This window comes from Felis catus, chromosome D2, assembly GCF_018350175.1.
Source record: "Felis catus isolate Fca126 chromosome D2, F.catus_Fca126_mat1.0, whole genome shotgun sequence".
Classification (NCBI taxonomy): Eukaryota; Metazoa; Chordata; class Mammalia; order Carnivora; family Felidae; genus Felis; species Felis catus.
Genome location: NC_058378.1, coordinates 52802015 through 52827885, shown reverse-complemented (window position 1 = coordinate 52827885; position 25871 = coordinate 52802015). Strand labels below are relative to the sequence as shown.

General features: G+C 36.2%; 1 protein-coding gene and 1 long non-coding RNA gene across 3 annotated transcripts in view; one reads left to right on the top strand and one right to left on the bottom strand.

Moving 5' to 3' along the window:
- LOC123380851 overlaps positions 1-24567 on the top strand; it is a 40658-nt gene extending 16091 nt beyond the window's left edge. The window contains exon 3 of the long non-coding RNA XR_006587171.1: positions 23882-24567. This is a non-coding gene — a long non-coding RNA (uncharacterized LOC123380851). The remainder of the gene's footprint in view (positions 1-23881) is intronic.
- KIF11 (kinesin family member 11) overlaps positions 3850-25871 on the bottom strand; it is a 44281-nt gene continuing 22259 nt past the window's right edge. Inside the window, exons 12-23 of one of the 2 annotated variants that reach the window (XM_045040408.1) lie at positions 24885-25073; positions 23800-24007; positions 22653-22825; positions 20478-20603; positions 19811-19969; positions 17284-17390; positions 13013-13292; positions 9364-9586; positions 8373-8524; positions 7200-7316; positions 6234-6306; positions 5132-5272 (exon numbers count right to left, since the gene is read on the bottom strand). In XM_045040408.1, coding sequence (XP_044896343.1) covers positions 5268-5272; positions 6234-6306; positions 7200-7316; positions 8373-8524; positions 9364-9586; positions 13013-13292; positions 17284-17390; positions 19811-19969; positions 20478-20603; positions 22653-22825; positions 23800-24007; positions 24885-25073 — 1812 coding nt within the window. In that variant the 3' untranslated portion in view covers positions 5132-5267. Of the gene's footprint in view, positions 5273-6233; positions 6307-7199; positions 7317-8372; positions 8525-9363; positions 9587-13012; positions 13293-17283; positions 17391-19810; positions 19970-20477; positions 20604-22652; positions 22826-23799; positions 24008-24884; positions 25074-25871 lie in introns of both variants that reach the window. The other variant, XM_011287418.4, reaches the window with a different exon arrangement.

The window sequence follows — 25871 nt, the reverse complement described above, 5'->3', positions numbered from 1 at the left end:
GGGAGCCTGGAGCCTGCTTCAGATTCTGTGTCTCCCTCTCTCTCTGCCCCTCCCCTGCTCATGCTCTCTCTCTCAAAAATAAATGATAACATTAAAAAAAAATAATAAATTAAAAAAAATTTTTTTAAAAACAATAAATAAAATTACTTTAAAAAAGTACGTATTGTATAACAAAAAAATTAAAACAAAATTAAAATAGATTGTAACATTTAAGAATTTTTTTCCCATCTGCTAATTAATTCTACCTACAATATTAATGCCACTATGATTCAATTACCTTTTCTATTTTGAATGGATTTTTAGGCCAAAATCATATACAATGAATCATTTTAAGACTTACTGTTATCATTTCTCAACATATACAAATATTGAATAATTATATTGAACTATTATATGCCAATTATGTCTCATTAAAAAATAAAAAATTTTAAATAAAGTACATAACTCAGTAGCATTTAATATGTTCACAATATTACACAACCATCACATCTATCTAGTTCCAGTATATTTCCAATATCCCAAAAGAAATCTACATACTTATTAGTCACTCCCATTTCCCCTCTCAATCAGCCTTGGCAATCACCAGTATGTTTCCATGAACTTACCTGTTCTGGATATTTTGTAGAAAAGGAATCATAATCACACAATATATGAACTTCTGCATCTGACTTCTTTCACTCTATTTTCAAGGTTTATTCACACAGTATCATGTACCAGTATTTCATTCATTTCTATGGCCAAGTAGTAATCCATTGTATGTATATACCACATTGTGTTTATCCATTCATATGTTGATGGACACATAGGTTGTTTATAACATTTGACTATTGTGATAGTGGTGATATGAACATATATGTACAAGTATTTTAAGTGGATGATTTTTTGATTTTCTCTTGGATAGGTACCTAGAAAGGGAATTATGGGTCATACAGTAATTTTATGTTTAACTTTTTTAGATACCATCAAATTATTTTTCTACAATGACTGAACCATTTTACATTCTCACAAGCAATATATGAAGGTTCCCGTTGAACATCTTCGCCAATACTTGTTTTTTTTGTTTTTACTATAGCTATCCTTTTGGATGTAAAGTGATATCTCTCTGTGGTTTTGATTTGCATTTCCTTGAAGATGACATACACTTTGATACTTTCAAGATTCTGTATTCAGCTTTAGATAGTTTGAATATATAATGTCTCTCGTTGTGAATCTCTTTGAGTTTCTCCTGTTTGAATTTGTTAAGCTTCCTGGATGTACAGATTCAAGTGTTGCAACGAATTTGGGAAGTTTTCAGCCATTATTTCAAGTATTTCTGCCCATTCCCCTCCTCTCCTTCTGGTACTCCCTTTTTGCAAATGTTGGTATGATTCATTGCACTCCACAGGTCTTTTAAGCTTTATTTAGTTTTTCCTTCATTCTTTTTTCTTTCTGCATTTTGGATTAGACAAATTTCAATTAACCTGGGTTCGAGTTCACTGGTTCATCCTACTGCCTCCTCACATCTGCTATTGGAATCCTCCAGTGTTTTGTGTATGTGTATTTTCATTCCAGTTTTAGTACTTTTCTGCTAAAAATTTGTGTGGCTCTTTTTTTTAGTTTCTTTACTAATATTCTCCACTTGTTGAGACATTGTCCTCCTGAATTCCTTTAACTCTATGAGTGTATTTGAGACAGTTCATTTAAAGTCCAATGTTTGTGTTTCATAAGGGATGGTCTGTATTCCTTTCTTCTGTAAATGGGCCATACTTTGTTTCTTTGCATACTTCTTAGCTTTCTGTTAAAAATTTTTTGGTATTATAATGTGGTTCTCTGGAAATGGGATTCTTCTTGCCTCAGGGTTTTTGTTTGTTGCCTGCCGTGGCTGTAACCGTTTGTTACTTACCTAAACTATTTTCGAGTATCGATTCTTTGACTTCTGTAGTCTCCGAGGTCTCTTTTTGCTTGCATAGTAAGCTGACAGATTTCCTTGAATACCAGTAACCAAGAAATAAATAAAACAAGAAGTAAAAAAAAAAATTAAGGAAAAGAAAAAAAATCCTTCGAGTCTTTACAGATTGACTGTGTTGGAACACACCTTCAGTGCTTAGCTAGGCCATTTAAAATCTGCCTTAGTTTTCACTATCTGCTTGTGCTGAGCCTGGAGATCAGCCAGCAGTGAAAGCTTAGGGTCTTCTCTAAGCATGTAAGTTGGCCTGGACATGAGTGGCTTTCTCAACTCCCCAGTATACGTAGCTTTGAAGGCCTAATTTCCCTAAGAAACTCTCCTTTTTTTCCCTCTCAGGCTTTACGCTCTTTTATTTACCTCAGCTGTCATTTTTTGCCCCAGGTAGCAGCAGGGCATTCATTGGCCTTATATATATATATATATATATATTTTTTTTAACGTTTATTTATTTTTGAGACAGAGAGAGACAGAGCATGAACAGGGGAGGGGCAGAGAGAGAGGGAGACACAGAATCGGAAACAGGCTCCAGGCTCTGAGCTGTCAGCACAGAGCCCGACACGGGGCTTGAACCCACGGACCGTGAGATCATGACCTGAGCCGAAGTCCGACGCTCAACCGACCAAGCCACCCAGGCGCCCCTCATTGGCCTTATATTTTTGAGAAATGCCTGCCACTTTTCCACCCTGAGTTGTGAATTAGATGAAACAAAGGCAAGTGCCTTGCTTCAGTCCTCCAGATTGCCCCAGGCAGAACAGTTTTTTGAGAACAAGAGGTCCTCTACTCCTTCAGGACCAGTGAACGGGGTCCCCACTCGGAGAATGTGTGTTTGCCGTCTGTCTTCACCAGGGAGCTGGGAAGGGGAATGGAGCAAGAGCAAGTAAAATAACAAAGATTTCCTAGTTTTAGGTTTGCCTTTTCTTGATTCAGCATTTGCTTTGTTGCTATAAACCTAGTTCTGACAAAGTTGTTTCTGAATGGTTTTGCCTCAGGAGGAATGAGTCCTTGAAGCTGCCTATTGTTTTTGCTGATAGGTTTTGTTTTGTTTTTTTTTTTACTTTTATTTTTTTTGAGTGCTTTATATTGTATATGAAAAACTGTAAAGCTGGTTTAAGGCTTGGGATGTTAAAATTCTCTGGTGATCTGGGCGCACTTGGCTAGCTCAGTCAGTGGAGCATGTTACTCTTGATCTCAGGGGTTGTGAGTTAGAGCCCTACGTTGGGTGTGGAGCCTACTTACAGTAAAAAATTTTTTAATTTAAAAAAAATTTTTTTAAGCTGAGTCATACGTTGGGTGGCTCAGTTGGTCAAGCATCCAACTTCAGCTCAGGTCATGATCTCACAGTTCTTGGTTGCGAGCCCCACGTCGGGCTCTGTGCTGACACCTCAGAGCCTGGAGCCTGCTTCAGATTCTGTCTCCGTCTCTTTGCCCCTCCCCTACTTGCGCTCTCTCTAAAGTAAAATAAAACATAAAAAAGTTCTCTAGTGATTTATTTTTGCTTGTCAGTTGCATTAGCATTCCTAGGTAACTTTAAAATGTCAGAGAACGGATGACTTAAAGCTGGACTTCAGGCCCTGTGAGGGCCACTCTGTTTCTCATTAATCCCTTAGAGTACAACTGAAAGCCTGGAATGTTTACCAAGGCCCTTCTTCCTTGGTGGTGCCTGTGTGGAAGTGTATTTTAGGAATTTTAGAACTTGCTGAACTCTGTAAATATAATACATATTAGCTACACTCTATTTTCAAAGTTCTCTGGGTTATAGGCAAGAAATTAAGTGTGGAAAAGACTCAGCACAAATTGGAGCCAACAATTTGTCAAGTAGAAATGAATGCCTTCTTCATCTTATCATCAATGGAAGGAGTGAGGTGAAAGAAATAAGTAAGGAAATAAATAATAGGGCAAGCAAGTTAATGTAGAAACCAAATTTATTGATGGATTTACTGAGGGCAGATTATTTTCTTAGATATTATCCATAGGTTATGTTGACATCTGGTTTTGCAGAGAAATTGTATCATTATTTTTATTAAGATAATTAACACTTCTGAAGGTAAATTTAGTTCCTTGAAGTAGCACGTTTTCTAATCTCTAATAGGGCTTGGCTTTACTTAGCTATCACAATCAAATCTCTCTAAAGTTATGCACTTAAGTTGATGTGGTCACCAAATGTTTTCTTTGCGTATATTCCTTCTTCTAGTGTGCTGATTCTTCATGTTGAAAAATGTCAACTTCCAGAAATTTGGCTGCTAGATCAAAACTGTCAGGACCCATCTAAGGGTTAAGATTTCAGTAAAGAAAAATATACATATACACATTTTATTATATACAAAGAACAAAGTTTCAGATGAAGGTAAACAAGAGGATAGAAATTATCATCATAATTAATAGCTTCAAAAAGCCCTTTTAAATCACTGGAACCTCTGCTCAAGATACAGGCCACATAGCCATTAATCAGAGCTCTTGGTAGTTCTCCCATAAAAGTAATCTATATTCTGGAGAAGCTGGCTTCTTACAAACTCTGTGGGGGCTAATGTGTTAAGGCCTCATAAAGAAAGGAGTGCTTCTTCATCTAGGGGGAAACAGACTAAAAATATTGAAGGAAGGAATGCTTCTAGGGTTATGTTTATTGTTGATAGTAATTTTAGGCAGAACCACAGAAAAGTGTTAAAGACTTCTAGATAAAATTCAGGCTATCTCATAATAAGAATAGATACCATTTTGTAGCTCTACAGATGGTTTGGTAGCAAATGAAAAAGGAGAAAATGAGCTGAGAATGCAGACTGGAGAAGTCTAGGGAAGGAAGCAAGCAGATACAGACATAATTCAATCGTATCAAGGAAAGAACGGAGATGGTCCTTCCCAAGACCAAGTTGGCGGTATTCACCTACATAAATTCAAGCCTAGAAGAACACGCAACTTTTATATATGTGCTGCCTAGTGATATACCAGAAAGGGCTATTTTATATCAAAAGCTAAAAATACACATTTACTGAATGCAAGTCTCAAATAAAACCCAACTTAATGTACAGTGAACTACAAGAATGACAGAAAAATGGGCAGACATATTAAAGTCAACTAAATTTACAGTATTGCCTTGATATTTTCCATTCGTTTTTCATCTATACATAAGGCTCAAGTTCTGGAGTTATAGGTTCTATTTTTCATTTTTCTTAAAAATAAAATTAGCAATCCTCAAGTTAACTAAAGATTTATCTGGGCTCGTAGAGGTAATCTGCTCCTTGTAACAGAATGCTCTGTAGTTTCTTCCACTTTAGACCTCTCCACTGAATTAATGCCCCTGTTTTCTTTGTCTTTTCCATGTGATTTTTTATGCTGTGAATATTAAGGGAAGAAATTAAGTCAATAAAGTAGCATTTTACTTTACATATTACAGATATGTGTTATTACATAACATAATACATATTACATAACATAATACACTCTGTTTTCAAAGTTCTCTGGGTTATAGGCTAGAAATTAAGTGTGGAAAAGACTCAGCACAAATTGGAGCCAACAATTTGTTTGTCAAGTAGAAGCGAATGCCTTCTTCATCTTACCATCAATGGAAGGAGTGAGGTGAAAGAAATATTAATTTTCTGCATGATTTTCCAAGACAAAATTATAGATTTTACTATAGGGCAGTGGTTCTCATCGGGAAGCAATTTGACTCCCCAGACTACATTTAGTAATATCTGGAGACATTTCTGGTTGTTAAAACCGTAAGGTGCTACTGGCTTCTAGTGCGGAGAAGCCAGGGATGCTGTGAAACGTCCTGTAATAACAAGACAGTCCACCACGACAAGGATTATCCAGCTCAAAATGTCAACAGAGCTGCTACTGATAAATCCTGCTCTAGGAAAATGAAGATTTGATATTATGCAACAACAGGCAATTCTATTTTAAGCAGAGAATCTGATATATGGCTACCTTGAGGTGTTTTTTTAAGCTGTATTTTACCTTTTCTTTTAAACATTTCATATTTCTCACTTGGGAATTGTATTTCATTGGAATTCTCATACTTGCCCATAGAGAGCTTTAAGAGACCAAAGACATCCATTGCAGACCCAGTCATCCGTGCTGAGACAAATCATACATCAACTTTAGAATTTCAAACCCAGAAAATTTCCCCACAAGAGACTGCTATCAGGGAAAACATAATTTTCAGACTTCAGCTGAAGGTCTAAAATCCAACCCCAAATCTTTTCTGGTACTGTAGGGACTTCCCTGCCACAGCTGAACCACTGAGCCTCGCCTTCAAAATATCATGAACGGTAGTAATGAAAGGATTTCCAACCAGAGATTAAGTAGTCACTAAGGTTCTCTTTTCTTAAGTTTCCTTCTTTCCTTAACTTTGACAGAAGAGAGGGCTGAAAAATGGAAAGAAATATATTTAGAGTTCTCTAACAATAAAGCAAAAGGTAGGAAGGATTTGGGGATAAAATTACCTTGAGGCAGACATAGAGGAACTGAACAGAATCTAAGCTAGAAGTTTTAACCAGCTTACATGGGGGATGGAGAATTTTTAGACCTTGGTGGGAAGACCCCTGCAAGTCTATTAGATACAAGCACATACATTTATCACAAGCAGCATTTCAACTGTAAAATGTAGACATCAATGTCTTATGTGGGAAAATCCCTCCTTTACAGACTGCGTCTAGGCTCATGTCTTCAAAACAAAGGGAAAGGTACGGGGCAGTTTATAGTGCCATGCTCCCAACAGTGTTGAAAAGGGGTTAGGAAAGGTTACAGGACTTAAGTGAGCAAGATCAAGGCAGGTGAGGGGCTCAGAAAACATGGGGGAATCCTTAACAAGAGAAAAGCCTCAGGTAGGAGAACTAAAATAACGTGAGAGGCCTTTAGTCTCTCAGTCTCTTAAACCTCTTGGCCTTCAGAGTCTGAGTATGGGCAGAGATAGGCTCCAGGACGTCCATGTCAAAGGTGGAGGGAAGAGAGAAATGACTGCTCTTCATATCCATCTGAGAATGTAGGAAATGGAAAGGGGATAAATACAATAGCTAAAGAGTACTATCTGGGGATGGAATGAAGTCAAACTTTACCTTCATTTATCCCATAGAAAAACCCTGACCAATTATCAGATTTGTGTAAATAATTTAAATCAGAAAAGTTAACAAGCTATCCCAAAGGAATGACAAAATATTTTTCGGTTTCACCCACCAAGAATAGCACTTTCCTTCACACTGTACAGCCACTGACTCATATCAGATGTGGAAGGATTATCTGACAGGATATAATCAGGTACCTGGAAAAACGGAATCCCACCACTTGATGAACAATCCACACTAGCATCTATAGATGGCTCTTGACTTGGAGGTTCTTCTATTGAGTGCCCTAGAACTGACTTTTCTTCATCCAAGTCCTAAAATAAGAAGGTAGATTAGTGATTAAGTCCAAGGACTTAAAAATCTTCACAAAAGTAAATGCAGTTTTCTTCTTTGAAAATAACACAACATCCATTGCATAAAAGTTAAACCTCAACAAAATTCGTAGAAAGTCTAAAAAATAATGAAAATAATCCCAAATGTTTTCTCACAGAGAAGTACTTATAATAGTGTTAAAAGTAGTAATCTCAGAATAATGGGATTACAGTTTGTTAGTTTTTATGTTACTTTATGACTTCCCAACTTGTCTATAATTACTATAGTTAAGGGGTGCCTAAGTGGCTCAGTGGGTTAAGCGTCCAACTCTTTTTTTTTTTTTTCTAAGCTATTTATTTATTTGAGAGAGACTGTACAAGTAGGGGAAGGCAGAGACAGGGGGGAAAGAGAGAGAGAATCTCAAGCAGGATCTGCACCCTCAGCACAGAGCCCGATGCAGGGCTCCAACCCATGGGCCCTGAGATCATGACCTCAGCTGACACCAAGAATCAGATGCTTAACCAACTTGACCCACCCAGGCACCCCTTGAGCACGGAGCCTGCTTAAGATTCTCTCTCTCCTTCTCCCTCTGTTCCTCCCCTGCTCACTCACGAGCATGCTCTCTCTCAAAAAAAAAAAAATTAATAACAATAATTACTAGAGTTAAGAGCACAGATTGTGGAGCTCTTCTAGGTTCTAATCCCAACTCCACACTGACATAGGACAAGATACTTCTTAAGTTTCCTCACCTATAAAATGTGGGTAGTACTAGCATCTACTTCAAAGGACTACTTAGAGAATTAACTGAGTATATATATTTATGTAAAGTGCTTAGAACAGGCTGTCACATAATAAGCACAAATACTGGTTGTTACTATTATTATGACTTTAATAATTTTAAAATGCCCAGATTAAAAGAAACAGACTGAAGGGTCAGACGACTACCATTAATGAGACAGGGTAGGATTTAAGGGCAAAGAATAAAATTCTTCACATGAAGTTGATGACAAAAGGAGTTTATGCGAGAGATCTAATATTAGGAATGCTTTAAATTTTACCTGACTGATCTCTTCCTTGTTGTTTTCTGAACAGTTTAGCATCATTAACAGCTCAGGTTGCTTCCTTTTCAACTGATCAAGGAGCTGTTCACGTGGTTCAGTTCTCACCAGGGTTGATGGGTATAAGTAATTTTTCCTCTGTGGTGTCGTACCTTTAGTGGATTATATAAACGGGAAAAGAATTGAAGTGTGGGATTTGAAGAAGATTTTTTTAATGCTAAAATGTATACTTCCAAATGAGTCTTGTCTTCCAAAGATATAGCCACTACCCTACATGGGATGGCCGTGTGGGTGTGTGTGTGTATGTGTATGTATACATGTATATAATACTTCAAAGTATGTTATGTATATAGCTTTGAAGTATAATTTCATACCATAAAACCTACTCAATGATTTTTAATAAATTGACAGGGTCCACAACCCTCAATGCAATGCAAATAATGACTCAATTCTCATACTATTAGTCTGTTATACTTTCTTCCCTAAATCATGATAGCCTACACTGATCTTTGCCATCTGACCTCTCAAAATGGTGATTCCTAAATGCCAAAAGTCCATGACAAAATAAGAGGTACACATAAGAAAATGCACAATGTGGTATGGTTTTTCCACTAAACTAAATTTATTTAATTACATTCCTCAATTTTTGGTATTAAAATGCCCTGATACAAAACAGTGCTAGATAGATGGTTGCTGGTTTTCATTTGCTTTTAAAATGTCTTCTCTTAACAAAGCCAGTTCCCTAAATGTTTGTAAAATTTTACTGAATTGGGATGCCCAAATTTCTACAAGTACATGTCACTTGTATTGTGACACCTAATCTTGATTAAAGCTATTTTAGGGTCCCAGTTTTTCCATTTGAGTTGACTACAGCAAGATGGTAAAATCCTATCAGGCAACAGCAGGACCTGCTTCTTATGAACATCTGGCACAGTACAAGGTTGACTTCAACTTTAAAAATTTGAACCATTCTATTTCCCTTTGAAATTACCTGTTGGGATATCCAATTTCAGATCCTGTTGTAGAAAGCAATTAAGCTTAGTCAAACCAATTTTTATGGTTTCATTAAATTCTAGACTTTGTGCTATTAATTTTTCTTCATCAGTAGTTATCTGATCAAAAAACATATTACGCTGGTTCTCATTAGCTGCTTTATGTTCATTTAATTTTTCAGTAATCTCTGAACTTGAAGCCTCACAACCTTGGTTTACAACCTGTAAATGATACAAATGAGCTTTCATTATTAAAATTGAAGTTGTCAAATATTTTATTCAATATATTATTTCGTCTTACTTTGAAATTTTCCACAGTAAAGTTTTAAAAACACATGCAGAAGTAGAGAAAATAGTATAATTAACCCCCTTTTATTGACTACCCAATCTCAGTGTTTATCCATACATGGGGTATAGCTCAAACAAGATTAACCACTTCCTCTTCATCTTCCCATAGAATTATTCTAAAGCAAATCCTGTATCATTTCATCCATTTACTTCAGCATACATCTCTAAGAGTTCAGAGTTTTTTAAGACCACTCTCATATCTAAAAAATTTAACACTGATTTCTTTATATCAAATGTCTAGTCAGCGTGCAAATTTCACAAATTGTCTGAAACGATTTTCACAATTCATTTGTTTGAATCAGAATTTATCATTAGATTTGGTTGATATGCCTTTAAGTAGGTGACATATAATTTATCACCCAAACTGAGATGCTCTTCAGAGTGAAAAGGGCTACTCTTAGTTATAATTACATCCAAACAACTGATGTCAACAAGGACTATTCCAGGCAGATTAGGACTTAAGATCTTTTAGTCTTAATTCTCTTTTGATATAGGAGATCTTTCTTCATACTTTTCCCTTTGAAAAGTTTTTCTTCTTCAAAAAACTAGGTCTTTGCTCTGCTATCTCAAATTCTGGATCTGGTCAATTGCCATCTCTACACTGTATTTTCATATGTTTATACTCTGTATTTTCTACAAAGTAGTGAGATCCAAAGGTTTGATGTAAATCAGGTTTAATTGTTTGGCAAGAATATTTTGTTGGTGGTGCTGAAAGCACATAATGCCTAGTTATGTCTCTCATGTGAAGATTAATCAGTTGAGGTACCTGGCTGGCTTAGGTAGTAGAGCACGTGGCTCTTGATCTCGGGGTCATGAATTCAAGCCCCACAGTGGGAGTAGAGTTAACTTAAAAAAAATAAATTCTAGAGGCACCTGGGTGGCTCAGTTGGTTAAGTGTCCGACTTCGGCTCAGGTCATGATCTCACAGTTTGTGAGTTCAAGCCCTGCATTGAGCTCTGTGCTGACAGCTCGGAGCCTGGAGCCTGCTTCGGATTCTGTGTCTCCTTCGCTCTCTGCCCCTCCCCCACTTGTGTTCTGTCTCTATCAAAAATAAGTAAATGTAAAAAAAAAATTTGGGGGGGGGGGCGCCTGGGTGGCTCAGTTGGTTGAGCGTCTGACTTTGGCTCAGGTCATGATCTCGTGGTTTGCAAGTTCAAGCCCCACATCGGACTATGTGCTGACAGCTCAGAGCCTAGAGCCTGCTTCAGATTCTGTGTCTCCCTCTCTCTCTGCCCCTCCCCTGCTCATGCTCTGTCTCTCTCTGTCTCAAAAATAAATAAAATATTAAAAATAAATAAATAAAAATTTAAAAAATTTTTAATAAAATAAAATAAAAAAATAAATTCTAAGAAAAGATTAACCGAGGGGCGCCTTGATGGCTCAGCTAGCTAAGCATCCGACTTTGGCTCAGGTCAAGATCTCATGGTTCGTGGGTTTGAGTCCTGCACTGGGCTCTGTGCTGACAGCTTGGAGTCTAGGGCCTGCTTCAGATTCTGTGTCTCCCTCTCTTTCTGCCCCTCCCCTACTTGTTCTCTCTCTCTCTCTCTCTCTCAAAAATAAATAAATAAACATAAAAAGAAAGATTAATTGGTTACAAAAAAAGATTTATCCGTGAGTTTGAATGTGGTCACCCTATTAATTATAAAGTTCTCCTGGGGCTCCTGAGTGGCTCAGTCGGTTAAGTGTCCGACTTCGGCTCAGGTCATGATCTCGCAGTTTGTGGGTTCAAGCTCTGCATCAGGCTCCGTGCTGACAGCTCAGAGCCTGGAGCCTGCTTTAGATTCTGTCTCTCCCTCACCCTCTGCCTCTTCCTGACTTGAGCTCTGTCTCTCTCTCTCTCTCAAAAATAAACATTAAAAAAATAAAGTTCTCCTCTCCATCAGTTTGCATCAAAAGGTATAAGCAGTCATTAATGTCCACAAGGGTTATCTCACTAAAATTACAAAATGGTGATTTTCCAATTCTGTCATTTCTTCTGCATTTTATTAGCTGGGATTCTTCTATGAAACCCTTTTCTTCATCCACTACCCTGCTAAACCAAGATAGAATTCTTTTGGGAAAGAGAGATGGATGCTCAACTCTTTCCCTTTATTTACCAGTTTTCAAAATAATGCACTGCTTCCCTAGCATGATCCAAAGGAGACCCAAGAAATTTGTATGAATTCATAAGCCTTAATATATTTAATGTATTTTAATCTATTTTAGCAATTCTTTTTGATACACAAATTGTACCATCTTTAAACAAAGAAGTGTCATCAGGTAGACTCCTATGTCTTTTTGATACAACCCCACTAATCTTGAATAGCTCTCTTACTTTCTAGTATGACAGGATCTCTAGGCTTATCTGGTATATTTCTGGTTTCAAATCTGAACTCACCTATTTCTCCATTAGCCCTGATTCCTCTTGGTAAAAATAGCTTATAAAGCTTAAAATACTTACATCCTTTTACCCAGTTTCTGAGAATATTAGTAAAATCCTTTTATGACACAGAAAGAAAAACCAAGCCACAAAGGGCTCATGTAAGTATTAGGATCAAGCAAACACACAAACCTATCAAGTATCCTTTGAGCAATCAAAACAGTATCTTAAAGCAATAAAGGTTTGAATTACATATCCAAATAGAGTGCCCTTAACTGAAGGAACCAATAAGTCAAAAACCAAGGATAGATACAAGACAGATCAGATACATGTTAAATAATTTCAAGTTCTGGGGGACATGATACTAGATCTTGTATAAGCATACCAACTATTTATGCTTAAAATTTTAATTCATTATTTTAATTTTTTTTAATGTTTTTATTTATTTTTTGAGGGGGGGGGGAAAGGGCAGAGAGAGGGGGCAGGGAGAGAAGATTCGAAGCCGGCTCTGTGCTGACAGCAGAGAGCCCAGTGTGGGGCTTGAACTCACAAGCCGTGAGATCATGACCTGAGCCGAAGTCATATTCTTAACTTATGAGCCACCCAGGCACCCTAACCATTCATTATTTTAAAATATCATCTGGGGAGCCTGGGTGGCTCAGTTGGTTAAATACCCAACTCTTGGTTTCGACTCAGGTCATTATCTCACAGTTTGTGGGTTTGAGCCCCACACGGGCTATGCACTACCGGTGCAGGGACTGTTTGGGGTTTTCTCTCTCTCTCCCTCTCCCTCTCAGTCCCTCCCCCGTGCACACCCTCTCTCAAAATAAACCTTAAAAAAATAAAAATAACTGTTTTCAATCCAATTCTTATCCAAGAGTATTTAATTTCCTGATTATCACTATTCTCTCCAAAGTAAATTCCAATTACAAAGTTATTACCTCCAGTAAGTTCTGAAGTTCTTCTTCCCTTATATTTAAGCAAGATACCCACTGTTCAGAAAAAGAAAGTGTGCTTTTGTTCAGAGCCTCACATCTCTGTTCAGTCTCTTGAGATACTAGTTCCAGGCTGCTATTAAGTTTATCACAGTGTTTCACAGACTCTTCAACCAGTTTTGTACCTTCTTGGTTAAAATGTCTGAGTTCCTGTGATAAGCCATCACAATCAGCACAAAATTGTGTATTATATGAGGTTGTTTTGCTGATTATATCCTTAGATTTCCTATAGAAAAAGAGAATAACATTGTTAAAAATGGAAAATTAAGACTCAAAAGATATATAACTTACCCAAGATCACACAGTTCAAAAATGGCATATCTGAACCCAGGCAGTCTGGCTCCAGAGCCCATATTCTTAATTAATTTTCTATATTGAAAATGGATGCTTTAGGGGCGCCTGGGTGGCTCAGTCGGTTAAGCGTCCGACTTCAGCTCAGGTCACGATCTCGCGGTATGTGAGTTCGAGCCCCACGTCGGGCTCTATGCTGACTGCTCAGTGCCTGGAGCCTGTTTCAGATCCTGCGTCTCCCTCTCTCTCTGACCCTCCCCCGTTCATGCTTTGTCTCTCTCTGTCTCAAAAATAAATAAATGTTAAAAAAAAAAATTAAAAAAAAAAAAGAAAATGGATGCTTTAGCTGGTGTCTTTTCATAGCAGATTGATGTATCTGCCATTAAGTGACCTTTGGAAATGTCTCTTTTCTCATAAAACCCTTCCCAGCTCTCCTCCAGATATAATGCTTTACTTTGTACCTCTTAGAGTGATGACTATACTAAAAATAAAATCTATCTATGTGTTTCATTCCTCCTAATAGATTATGTTACCTAAGGGCATCACCTACAGACTCTAGTCTAATCCCTAAAGTGTCCACAATCAGTCTAGCACTCTGTTCTTAAGCAGTTTTGCCTTGCCTATGACATTAAATACATCATAAAAATTATAAATGTTACAAAACAAAGTCAACGATAAGGCTTTTAATAATTAAGAAGATTATATGGGGATGTGACAAACTATACACCTGGCACACACAAGTACACTGCAACATAACCTTGGTGTAAAACTAAAGTCCTCTTACAGGACTACAGAGTTAAACTTTGGTGAATGAAAGTTACCCTCTATTACCACTAGGTGGTACACCATGTGAGGAAACCAAATGAGGGAGTAACTATTTTGAAAACCAAAGTTCAACTATAGGTTAAATGGAAATGATTGAAAAAGGAAACGAAATTCAAGTAAGAGGCTGGAGACCATCAACACAAATCTAGTCCTTCAAGAAATCACAACCTGGTAGGAAGATGAAATTTATTCATAAGTGACCATAATCCATGATAAATACCAAAGGCACTGAGTGGGTCTCAAACTTCAGGATACATAAACCTCACCTAGATTCCTGGGCCCTACTCCTGGCTGATTCTTTTACATGGTTCCTGGACCACACTTTGAAAAACATTTTGAATAAATGTCAGGAAGACAGGAAAAATGGCTTGCATAGGCCTTAAAGAGTATATCATAGTTTCCTTCCCATTTCAATCCTACTCTAGTATTCCCTTCAGAGCTATGGAAGAAGCCAGAAGTCCTGAAGTTTAGAGACTAGGAATTAAAAGTAGGGAAACTTTCTAGATCTAGAATCTAGAAAGAAGAATTCAGAATGGGACATGATACAAGGAATAGGATCATCAACAGAACTGGAAGACACATGACAGAAGTTAGGTAGTAAAACAGGTGATAGCTAGAATTCTAGAGCAGCACTGTTCAACAGAATATAATGTGAGCCACATAAGTAACATAATGTTGCCACATTAAAAAAGAAAATAGGGAACTGGGGAATGCCTAGGTGGCTCAGTTGGTTAAGCACCAACTCTTGATCTCAGCTCGGGTCTTGATCTCAGGGTAGTGAGTTCAAGCCCTGCACTGGGCTCCATGCTGGGTGTATAGCCTACTTAAAAAAAGAAAAAAAAAAAGATAAAGCAATCAGCATAACAGTGTACAGGGTGTATATAGCATATACAGAAGCAAAATATATGAAAACAATGAATATGAGATGAGGAGAAATTGGGAATGTATCCTATAAGGTCCTTTGATTACACCTGAAACAGTAAATTACATGAAAATGGATTAACATTACTTAAAAATGTGTATTATTCATCTTAGAAAAACTAATTAAAAAGGTAATTTTAAAAGTATAAATGATAAGTCAATGGAAGAGATACAATGAAAATGTAAAAATCCTCAACTTAAATTTGGAAAGGAATAAAAGGAAACAAAGCACAAATGACGCAACAAAAAGAAACCAGCAATATGGCAGATTTTAATTCAACTATATCAATACTTCAAATGAGAATGGCCTAAACACACCAGTTAAAGGTGATACATTGTTAAATGTGATGAAAAAGCAATACCCAATTATGCGTTATCTCCAAGAAATCCACTTTAAATCTAAAGACTTAGCCCAAAAGTAAAGGGATTAGAGATACATTATATGCAAATAGCAATAAAAGGAAAGCTAAATACTAATATGTTTCAGACAAAGTAGACTTCAGAACAAGGAAGATGATCAGGGATAAAAGGGGATATTACATAATGATAAAGTGGTCAATTCTCCAAGACATATCAACCTTAAATGTGTATGCAACTAACAACAGAACATCACATATGTGCAGCAAAAACTGATAAAACTGATGAGAAATAGACAAATCTAAAATTGTAGTCAGATTTCAACACCTTCTCTTAGTAATTGATAGAATAGGCAGAAACTCAGTAAGGATATGGATGACTCAAAAAATACTATCAATCAACTTGACCTAACTGACCTGTATAGAACACTTCATCCATCAAAAGCAGAACAAATTTTTCTCATATGGGTAGACAAATAAAATTGTCATTGGAACCAGAGCTCACAAAAATGGGCCAGGACCTTCACACTAAACCTAAACAGAGTAAATGCCTGCTAAAAAAGATGGCTTAAATAGGATTCTGAATCTCCTAACATAAACCAAAAATGTTCAAGATACAATCAAAACCGTTCTGGAAAATCACAACTTGAATGAGAAAAGACAACAGGTACCAACACTGAGATATGAGATAATTCAGATGTTGGAATAATCTGTTAAGGATTTTACAGCAGCCTTACAAAAATGTTTCAATGAGCAACTAAAACACTTTTGGAGAAAAAAAAAGAATTAAAATCTAGGCAAAGAAAAGAAGAGATTAAAAAAGAAGCAAATGAAAATTTTAAAACTGAAAACTCTAATAACTGAAATGAAACACTTCACTGAATGGGTTCAACAATAGGTTAAAGATGACAGAGGAACATGAAGACAGTTCATAAAATTTACTCAATCTGAACAACAAAGAAAATATCTATAGCTTCAGAGACCTATGAGACCATAATAAAAGATCTAACATGTGTGTTACCAAACTCCTAGAAGCAGAGGAGAAAGAATATGGAGCTGAAAACGTTCAAATAAAGGATAAAAATTTCCAAAATTGGTGAAAGGCATAAGGGTATACAGATTTAAGAAGCTGAGAAAATCCGGACAGGATAAACTCAAAGAAATATATAATCAAACTTCCAAAGACTAAAGATAAGGAAAACTATCTTGAAAACAGCTACGAGGAAATCACAACTGTGTTGTTCTTGACAACTACAACTAGTCCTGAAAGCCAATCTCAACTGAGGGACACCGTACTAGACAAATATTCTACCCTGTTGAAAAAAGGTTATAGACAAAGACTAAGGAACTACTCAGACTAAAGGAAATATGACAATCAAATGCAATGTGTGATCCTAGATTAAATCCTGGAGCAGAAGGAAAATCTTTTTCTTTTCCTACAAAGAACATCAGTGAGACAATTGGCAGAATTTGAATTAGGTCTGTATATTAGGTAATAGGAATTACTGATATTAATTTTCTGCTTAAAAAAATTGTGTTACGGTTATGTAAGAGAATGTCCTTATTTTTAGGAATACAGACTGAAGTATTTAGGGGACAGTGAGCATCATGGCTGCAAACTATGCATAGCTAGTTCAGAAAAGATCTCTCTATATACAATATCAGAGGGAGGTGGGGAAGTGAGAGAGGGAATGAGAATGAGAAAGCAAACAATAAAATGTTAGAAATGAGAAACTGGGTTGATAAGATCTGTACTGTTTGAAGCCTTCTATACTGAAATAATTTTAGGCAGAGAAGAGATAAAGAGAATTAAAAACTGCTTACTGTTCTGTATTTTCTTGGACACTACTGAGTGGTTTCTGGATGTTTTCACACTTTTCCTCCAAGGCACAGAATCTCTCTGCCCAAAGACTGATTAGCTGGTCAAGTTCCTGTAAGAAAGGTGTGGGAGAGGAAGAGGTTGAAGTTACGACACCTGAACTTTTCTTCCATACTACATGAAGTATTTTTCCCATAGATGAGAATTATACAAATTCCTGACAAGAGATCTTTAATTCCATCTCTCACCCATAGAGGAAAACAGCAGAAGTGATATTAAAAGGATAATATTAAAGGGATTTTTCAAAAAGTAAATAATTAGCAAACTTTGCTATTTTAACTATTAATTCGTAGCAAGTTACCTTCAGTGTACCTCAGAACTAAGCAAACACACCAAGATGTCACATTATGTTATGAGAAGCACTTTGACAGATATACAGTACCCAGTTGCTTCTAAACTGATAACACTACTAGAAGGGAAAAGTAATGCTGATCATCTAATGGGTCAAGCAGTCCAAAAATAGTGTTAATTACTGAAGCTGAAATATTTTACAGAATCTGGCCGGATCATATTCATAAAGTGTAATTTTACCTTTTCTCATACCTGACATCTTTAAAAGCGAGCTCTTATAAGGCACACAACATGACAGGGACTTAAATATACAATATGAAGAAGCTACACTAAAGACCCAGAAAGAGCTGAACATGCGCCCAGCAATCTTATTCACTGTTCGGTCCATTAGTTGGCCAACATCTCTAAATAACACATCAGCTGACAGCACATACCCAATACTGATTATGAATGAAGTCTGTCAGTATTTGTATTAGTCTCAAAGCAGAGGAAAATGCAGATATATCAGAATTATCTGCATGTAAATAGGTGTTCAGAGTTTTACATAATTGTTGTTAGTGCTAACCTCAAGTTCTAGAATACCTGAGAAATAGCTCACTTAGTAAATTTAACTTCCTTAAAGTCAGAGAAGTCAAACCATTCATGCTAAAATACTTTTTGGATCATAGGTATTTTGTTTCTGTTTAAACCACTGCATATTAATTTTAAACATTTCAAAACAGCTAATATGTAAAAAGCTGATGTACCTTAGAACATAAGCCTAAAAAGTTAGACAAGTTGATGCAGAGATAATGAGAAACTGCTACAATTTCAAATTGCAAGACTGTGTTCTAGAAACACACAGAAGAGCCACTCAAAAGTGGATGCCTTTCAGGGGCACCTGGGTGGCTCAGTTGGTTAAGCAGCTGACTCTTGATTTTGGCTCAGGTCATGATCTCACAGTTATGCGTTTGAGCCCGGTGTTGGGTTCTGCTCTGACAGTGTGGAGCCTGCTTGGGATTCTCTCTCCCACTCTCTCTCCATCCCTACCCACTCACGTTCTGTCAAAATAAATAAACTTAAAAAAGAAAAAAAAAAAAGGTAGATGCCTTTCAGGTACTACAATCACCACTACCACTATCAGAGGACCTAAATACTTTACATGCTTTCAAGCCCTCGGTTTCCTCATTAGAAAACTAGGCTAATAACAGAACCTGTATCTGTACTGAATAAACACATAGTGAGTGGCTCAATAAATGTTAACTATTACTTTCACTAATTTCTGACGTTAATCCTTTCTCCAAAAAGTTTCATGTTTATCAATCAGGGAAACGAATAATCTTACTTTGAAGTTGCTTTAACTCTTGCCTAAAAATCTTGGATGTGTTTCTTTTCTCCTTTTGGGTGACATGGATATGAATTTCCTCTCCCTCACTTTCCAAAAAAAAGGAAACCATTACTACTCACTAAATCATATCAATAGTTTTATTGACCAATGAGTTCTGTCTTGTAATAAGTGGCCTCATTTAATAAAACTTTACACACTCATTACTCAGGCCTCAGGAATATCAGGAGTTGTTTTCCATGTATCTCATCTTCAGAGATTATGACTTCCTTGGTTTGGAGGTTTGCTTTTGGTTTAAAACCTCATGCACTGAAGAACAGTTTACATGGAAGAAGGTTAAGTCATGAATTATATTTATAATTAATCAATAAAAAGTAAGAACTGTATTAATTTACAATTCAAATGTCTGACATCAATGAGACAGAAATAGCAAGATACAGCACAGCATAATTTATGAAAAAGAATAACCATCCATGTTACCATAGAAAAAAACAATTTATCAGGTTTGCTACAGATACATGTTCACTGCAAATATTGTAACCATTTCCTTCTAATTGTACCCCCAAATGTATGTTTCTATAGTTTCATCTTTCATCTTGGTGTGATAAAGGGATTATCTTATTTGTTTTACTGTGCTTTAGTATAGGGTTCTAAATGTAGCAATCCTGAAATACTAACTGATCAAGAAAAGTATTCTTAATTATTTTGTATTGACTATTGTTATAAGGAAGAGCGGCTATGGTATTTTCAGATTTCTTAAATTAGTTCTACAGCATTCAGATTACATAACAAGGATTATCAAGTTAAAGATTATAAAACTTCCTTTTTATGCTCCCCAAATCACCTAAATGAGATACCTGTGAATGGATTTTTTTTATTGTCTTCAGGTCTTCAGTTAAGTTTTCACATAGCTTCTGTGATTCAGCCAAGGATGAAATCGTATTTTCTTGTAGTTCATGTAGACTGTTACACAGCATACTGAGAAAGCCATCCATTTCCTTTTTCTGATCTTCTATCTTTGAAGGAAAAAGTTAGTTTATTTTCATTAAAATTTTTTTTGTTTTAGTTTGTCTTTTTTGGAACACATACGAAATAGAAAAGGTAGAAAACAGTATGCAGAGAGAAGTCTTTCCTCTCTAGCCCCTGGAACCTCAATGCCACTCTTACCTCCAAGAGATGACTGCTAAACACTTTCAGCGATATTTTATGCATATTTAGGCAGATGTGTATACATAGGCATGTATACATGAATATGCATGTCTTCTTTACCCACCCATGATAGCATGCTGTACATGCTACTATGTAAACAAATATTTATCCTGAAGCTCATTCTCTCTCATTTTTTTTAGCCATGATTCTGCTGATCACATCAATGGCAGCGAGCATCCTATCTCTTCTCTCCTCCAGATTCCAACTCACAACCCATGGCTTTTGCATTGTAGACAAGTGTGGCCACAGACACATGGAATTTCTTTCTTAAACAACAATTTGATTTTGAGAAATTAAGAACATAACATTTGCTACCTTACTAGCCACTGTCAGTGAAGTCTTGAAAATATGCTTCAGTTGACTGTTGATTTTCAGTATAGACACCACAGTGGGGGATAAAGTTGTTTCCAGTGAACTTAGAAGGTCAGTCTTAAGTACATCCTGGTTTTAAAAATAAACAAGTCTTTTAAAAAAATATTTTCAATTTCATAAACCTGAATGGTTAATGATAGTATCTTAAATACTTTGTTAACACATGCAGAGTAAAATTCTAACTTTCCATTGTCTAATCTTTATAGCCTACAGAGCCTATTTGTTTCTAGAGTTTATATTCATCATAAGTTACTTATTCCTACCTATAGTAATTAAGAAAATAGTCATGTAGCATACAATAGATTCTTAACAGTCCAACGCAATAGAAGTCCAAAGAATTCAGAAGACGGGAAAATGACCATCCTTTTCTAAGGATTTCAGCATTGCAAATAAAGAATTTAAAAAAAAAAAAAAAGCAAATACATTTTAACAAAATAAATTTCAAATAAGCTTAGGTTACTAGTCAAAAAAGCAGAGACCAAATAGCCTTCAAAGGCAGGCTTTCAGCTGGAGGTATTTAATTAACTTTGAAGACTTGGTGACTTACATGCTATCATATCTGAAGAACTCATTAAAGTTCTTGTTCTTGTCAAGGTATATGGAAAGTTGAGAATATACCATAGACTGAGGATTTTTATAGAAAGGAAAAAAAATCCCCTTTTACAAAAAGGAACCTAAGTTCCCTTCACTTGGGCAGGGTGAGGAGCTATAATAGAAATAATTAGTGAATACTTAAAAAAAAAAAAGGCTACTGGTATTTTTTTGGAAAGAAAAGCTATGACACTCATTCCAACTCATTCTGCAGGAGCAGCCGTCATCTCTGTTGACTCAAGCAATGCTTACAAAGTCATATATAACGTGGTAGGAAGACATCAATACACAGTCTTAGCATTTAGTTCATGAATCAATTTCCCAAGTTAGTACCAACTGAGCATCTATTAACTTTGTCAAATTGGGTGAATGAAGAAATATATCAAATAGTGCCATATAAGCACTGAATCTAGGCAGAGTGTCAGCTAACATTTGTAGTTATTTACTTGGAAAATGTTCAACAAATATGGTTAGACTCCATTTAATAAATTAATAATGAAGAGAAAGCTATCATCACTACATTGTAAATTATATAATAAGTCTTAGGTGATTTATTTAGTAGCTTAAACACCTAGGAAATTCACTAATTGGCAGCAATTGGAAATGCAGATTAATTGCATTCTCCATCCCACATCTGAAATAAAAGGAGAAGGTCAAGAGTAGATTAATTCTGGTTTCCTTTTGAATATCATATTTTAATTTCGTTTATGTTTCTTTAATCTTTTTAGTACTGCTTAAATTTGGAAGATGTTGATTAAAGCATTTCCTCTGATTTAAAATAATAATGATAATAATAATAATAATAATGTTAGACTCTAAAAGGGAGGCAGAGAGCCTGCACCAAGAAGAAAACCAAGTAAGTGATATGGCCAAGAACTTCATACGTAAATCATACAGTTACAAAATAAAGAGTATTATTCAAATCAGCTATGAAAGAGGTAATACTAAGTGTAATTAGATGAGTAGCTTCTATAGATCTACAAAAAAGAGTCTTACAGTTAAGGCCCAGAAGGGCTTGATCACACAGATCTGATCCCATAAACTGTCATATATGTTCCTAGAATTCTAGGGGTTGTTTTTCTTGCACTTTTCTGTATTAGTGTAGTCTTAAATTAACCATCTTCTATCCCCTCTGGTTGGGTCAGTTGTAACATCAGCACGACCACTGCAGAACCCTTGAGGAAAGGATGACTTACCAATTTCTGAGCCAACTAACAACCCATGGGTCCCTTGAATTCATCTGGTGCTAAACCTGCCCTCTCTAGTTATTGGGCATATTAACTCCTGCTCTTAATGTTACAAGATATAAGTGAAAAAAGTCTTAAAGGTTGGTTGTATGCATTTGGAAATTAATCTTTCTGGGAGAAAAAAAAACGGTCTTTATATTGTCTTTAAAAATATAAACCTACTCTTAAAGTGCTATGTTTATCACCATTTCTGATAAAGCTTAAAATGAAAAGCAGTTAACATTGTTTTTGAAGACTTTGCAAAGCAACCCTTCAAAAATAATTTAAGAGATTTACTAACAATCAATGTTTGAAGTACAGTTTTACTTTCTGCTGCTAATGATTGTTCTTTTAATATCATATTAGAAATCTGAGAAACATGTGTAGACACATTTTCTGGAACAGATGTGAGCGATCCCAGTGCTGTTGTAGTAATTGTGTCTAATGCAGAGACACTGGAAGACAGCAGGTTACCTATACCAAAAAGAAAAAAGATGCAAACTTTGACATAAATATATTTATACAGTTAGAACCACTTCAAAGAGGTTTCTAAACTTATATACTTGCTGTGGAAATTTGTAATAACAAATAAGCTTAAAATAAATGGTTCACTACCTAAGCTAGGAAATCTAATCAAATAGAAATTATATATGTTCTACAGTACTCTGCAAGCACTCGATATGCTTGTCAGTGTAGCAGAGCCATCACTATAGTTCACAGTAAGCCAAGAATTATTCTGATCTCTAGCTATAGGTAATCATAGTACTACAGTAAGGGGAAGAGGTTATAAAAGAGAAACTACAAATCAATAAGCCAAACTTAGAGTGGTTGGCTTAGAGTGACTAGACTCTAAGTGATTTTTACAAATTTTTACATTTCTGTATCTCATGAATTTTCTATAGCGAAGATAATATTTTCATATAAAATAAACTAATACTTAGGAGTTTTTTCCTAAATGAAGATAGCAACAATGGGTATGGTTAAAACTTACTTTATAAAAAACAGACAAAAACAACAACTAAGACTTGTTTTAATTCAAAGGTGGGAAAAGCACTGTTCCCTAGTTTGAGCAGCCAGTGTGTGCACTGGAGGGACTACTGACATGGTCACCCTAGTTTCTTATGATAGTAAATGATCAGTTTTGAAATTAGTTTCACGCTAATCACGCAAAGACTACAATAATCAGAAATGCTTGAACTTGGGGTGCCTGGGTGGCTCCGTCAGTTAAGCGTCCTACTTCAGCTCACGACATGATCTTGCAGTTTCTGAGTTTGAGCCCCGCATTGGGCTCTGTGCTGACAGCACGAAGCCTGGAGCCTGCTTCTAATTCTGTGTCTCCCTCTCTCTCTGTCCCGCCCCCTGCTCACACTCTGTCTCTCTCTCTCTCCCTCTCTCAAAAGTAAATAAACTTTTTTTTAAAACATTAAAAAAAAAATGCTTAAACTTACCAAACAAAGTCTTGTGAACTTCTAGCATGACCTTTTGTTTTGAGCTGCTATCCTTAATTAATTCTTCCATCCTGTTAAACAGACCATTCAGGTTTTTGCCAAAAACATCCTGAGCTTCTGCATTGTGCTGATCAATTGCCTTCTTACGATCCAGTTTTGAATGGAGACCAGATACATCTTTTGTAGTTTCTTCAACTGTGGTAAGCAACTACATATGATTTTTTAAAATAAATGTTGATTAAGATGGGTATCACAAAAGCAGACTAATGAAAATATCTGTGCTACATACGGGTTTCTCCTGACAAGAACTAGTAAATTTTGAGGCGTGTGGGTGGCTCAGTCAGTTAAGCATCCAACTCTTGACTTCAGCTCAGGTCATGATCCCATGGTTAGTGGGAACGAGACCTGTGTCGGGCTCCACACTGACAGCAAAGAGCCTGCTTGGGATTCTCTCTTTCTCTCTCTCTCTTTCTCTCTGCCCTTCCCCAGCTGGTACTCTCTCTCTCAAAATAAATAAACTTAAAAAAAAAAAAAAAAAGAACTCAGTAAGTTTTAGACATTTGTATCAGAATTCATTTTCAATTCACACTAATTTATCCAGTTGCCCAAGAATTTCCCCTCCCCTAGCAACCTAGGCAAGGAAAAGGGATTTTGCCAACCTAATACAGTAATTATGCTCCCTCACAATTTTTTTTCTATTATGTGTTACTATTTCCTCTAACGTGCACCTAATAAAAAATTAAATACTTTCAACATCTCCCATCATTAGACGGTGCTAAATTCTTTATGACTGATTAGTTTCAATCATGACCAAAGGGAAAAGTATCACCTCATTATTCTAAATGTCTTCAAAGTATATTAAAATCATTCTCTATTTGCAAAACTTCAGGAATGTTTTTTGTTAAGTCAGCAACTCTAGTGAGGAAAATTCAGATGAAATAATAAAACAGTGTTCTTTAAATTGACAGAAATGTCACTTGGAGTGAATAAATAGAACTTCATAATGAATGCTTAAGCAAACAAAGTCACTTCTACCCATTCTCTAATTTCTTGAACACAAGTATAAATCAAAACAAAGGACAAACCCTGCTGGCAGCATCATGAAGTTTCTCCTCAGTACTTTCCAAAGCTGATGTAATATACTCTTCTTCAACAAGTTGTAATTTCGTTTCTTGTAAATGTTTTTGAGTGGTTTCAAGTTCCTGTGTCTTATTTTGCAGGTCAGATTTACACTGGTCAAGTTCATTTTTATTATCCATAAACAACTCTGTAACCTAAATAGAACATATTAAACATTTTTTTAAGAATTACACAATGCTCGGGCGCCTGGGTGGCGCAGTCGGTTAAGCGTCCGACTTCAGCCAGGTCACGATCTCGCGGTCTGTGAGTTCGAGCCCCGCGTCAGGCTCTGGGCTGATGGCTCGGAGCCTGGAGCCTGTTTCGGATTCTGTGTCTCCCTCTCTCTCTGCCCCTCCCCCGTTCATGCTCTATCTCTGTCCCAAAAATAAATAAACGTTGAAAAAAAAAAAAAAGAATTACACAATGCTCAACTGGTTGGTGAGATACCTGGCTAGTTCGTAATATAATGTAAGAAGAACTAAACAAATTATTTCCATGCAAAGTTGTGACAAGTTGTAACAAGCTAACAGGTAGGTTAACACATTTTATATCTTGTTTCTGCCTGTAAATTCATTAAAAACCATGAGATGAAATAATAGGTCTAGTGTAGTGGTGTTAGTTCTTCAGGTTCCTTCCAGCACTGACAGTGTGAGGGGTGGCACAGAATGGTCAGGTCTGTCCACCTTAGTTATTCAACATCTAGTTTCTTCTAGTATCTGCATCCCTCATCTGATAAACACAGTAATGAAAATGTCTCCGTCTTCACTATTTACCTCTTACAATAAAACCTCACAATTCAGTTAATTTCTTATAATGCTGCATTAACATAAGTGGCAAACAGCTTCTTCATCATTGATGACAGTAAAATGACGATACAACTGACAAAGAGTCAGCAAGAAAAAAAAATATCTTAAAGAATAAAGACGAGGGGGTACTTGGCTGGCTCAGCAGGT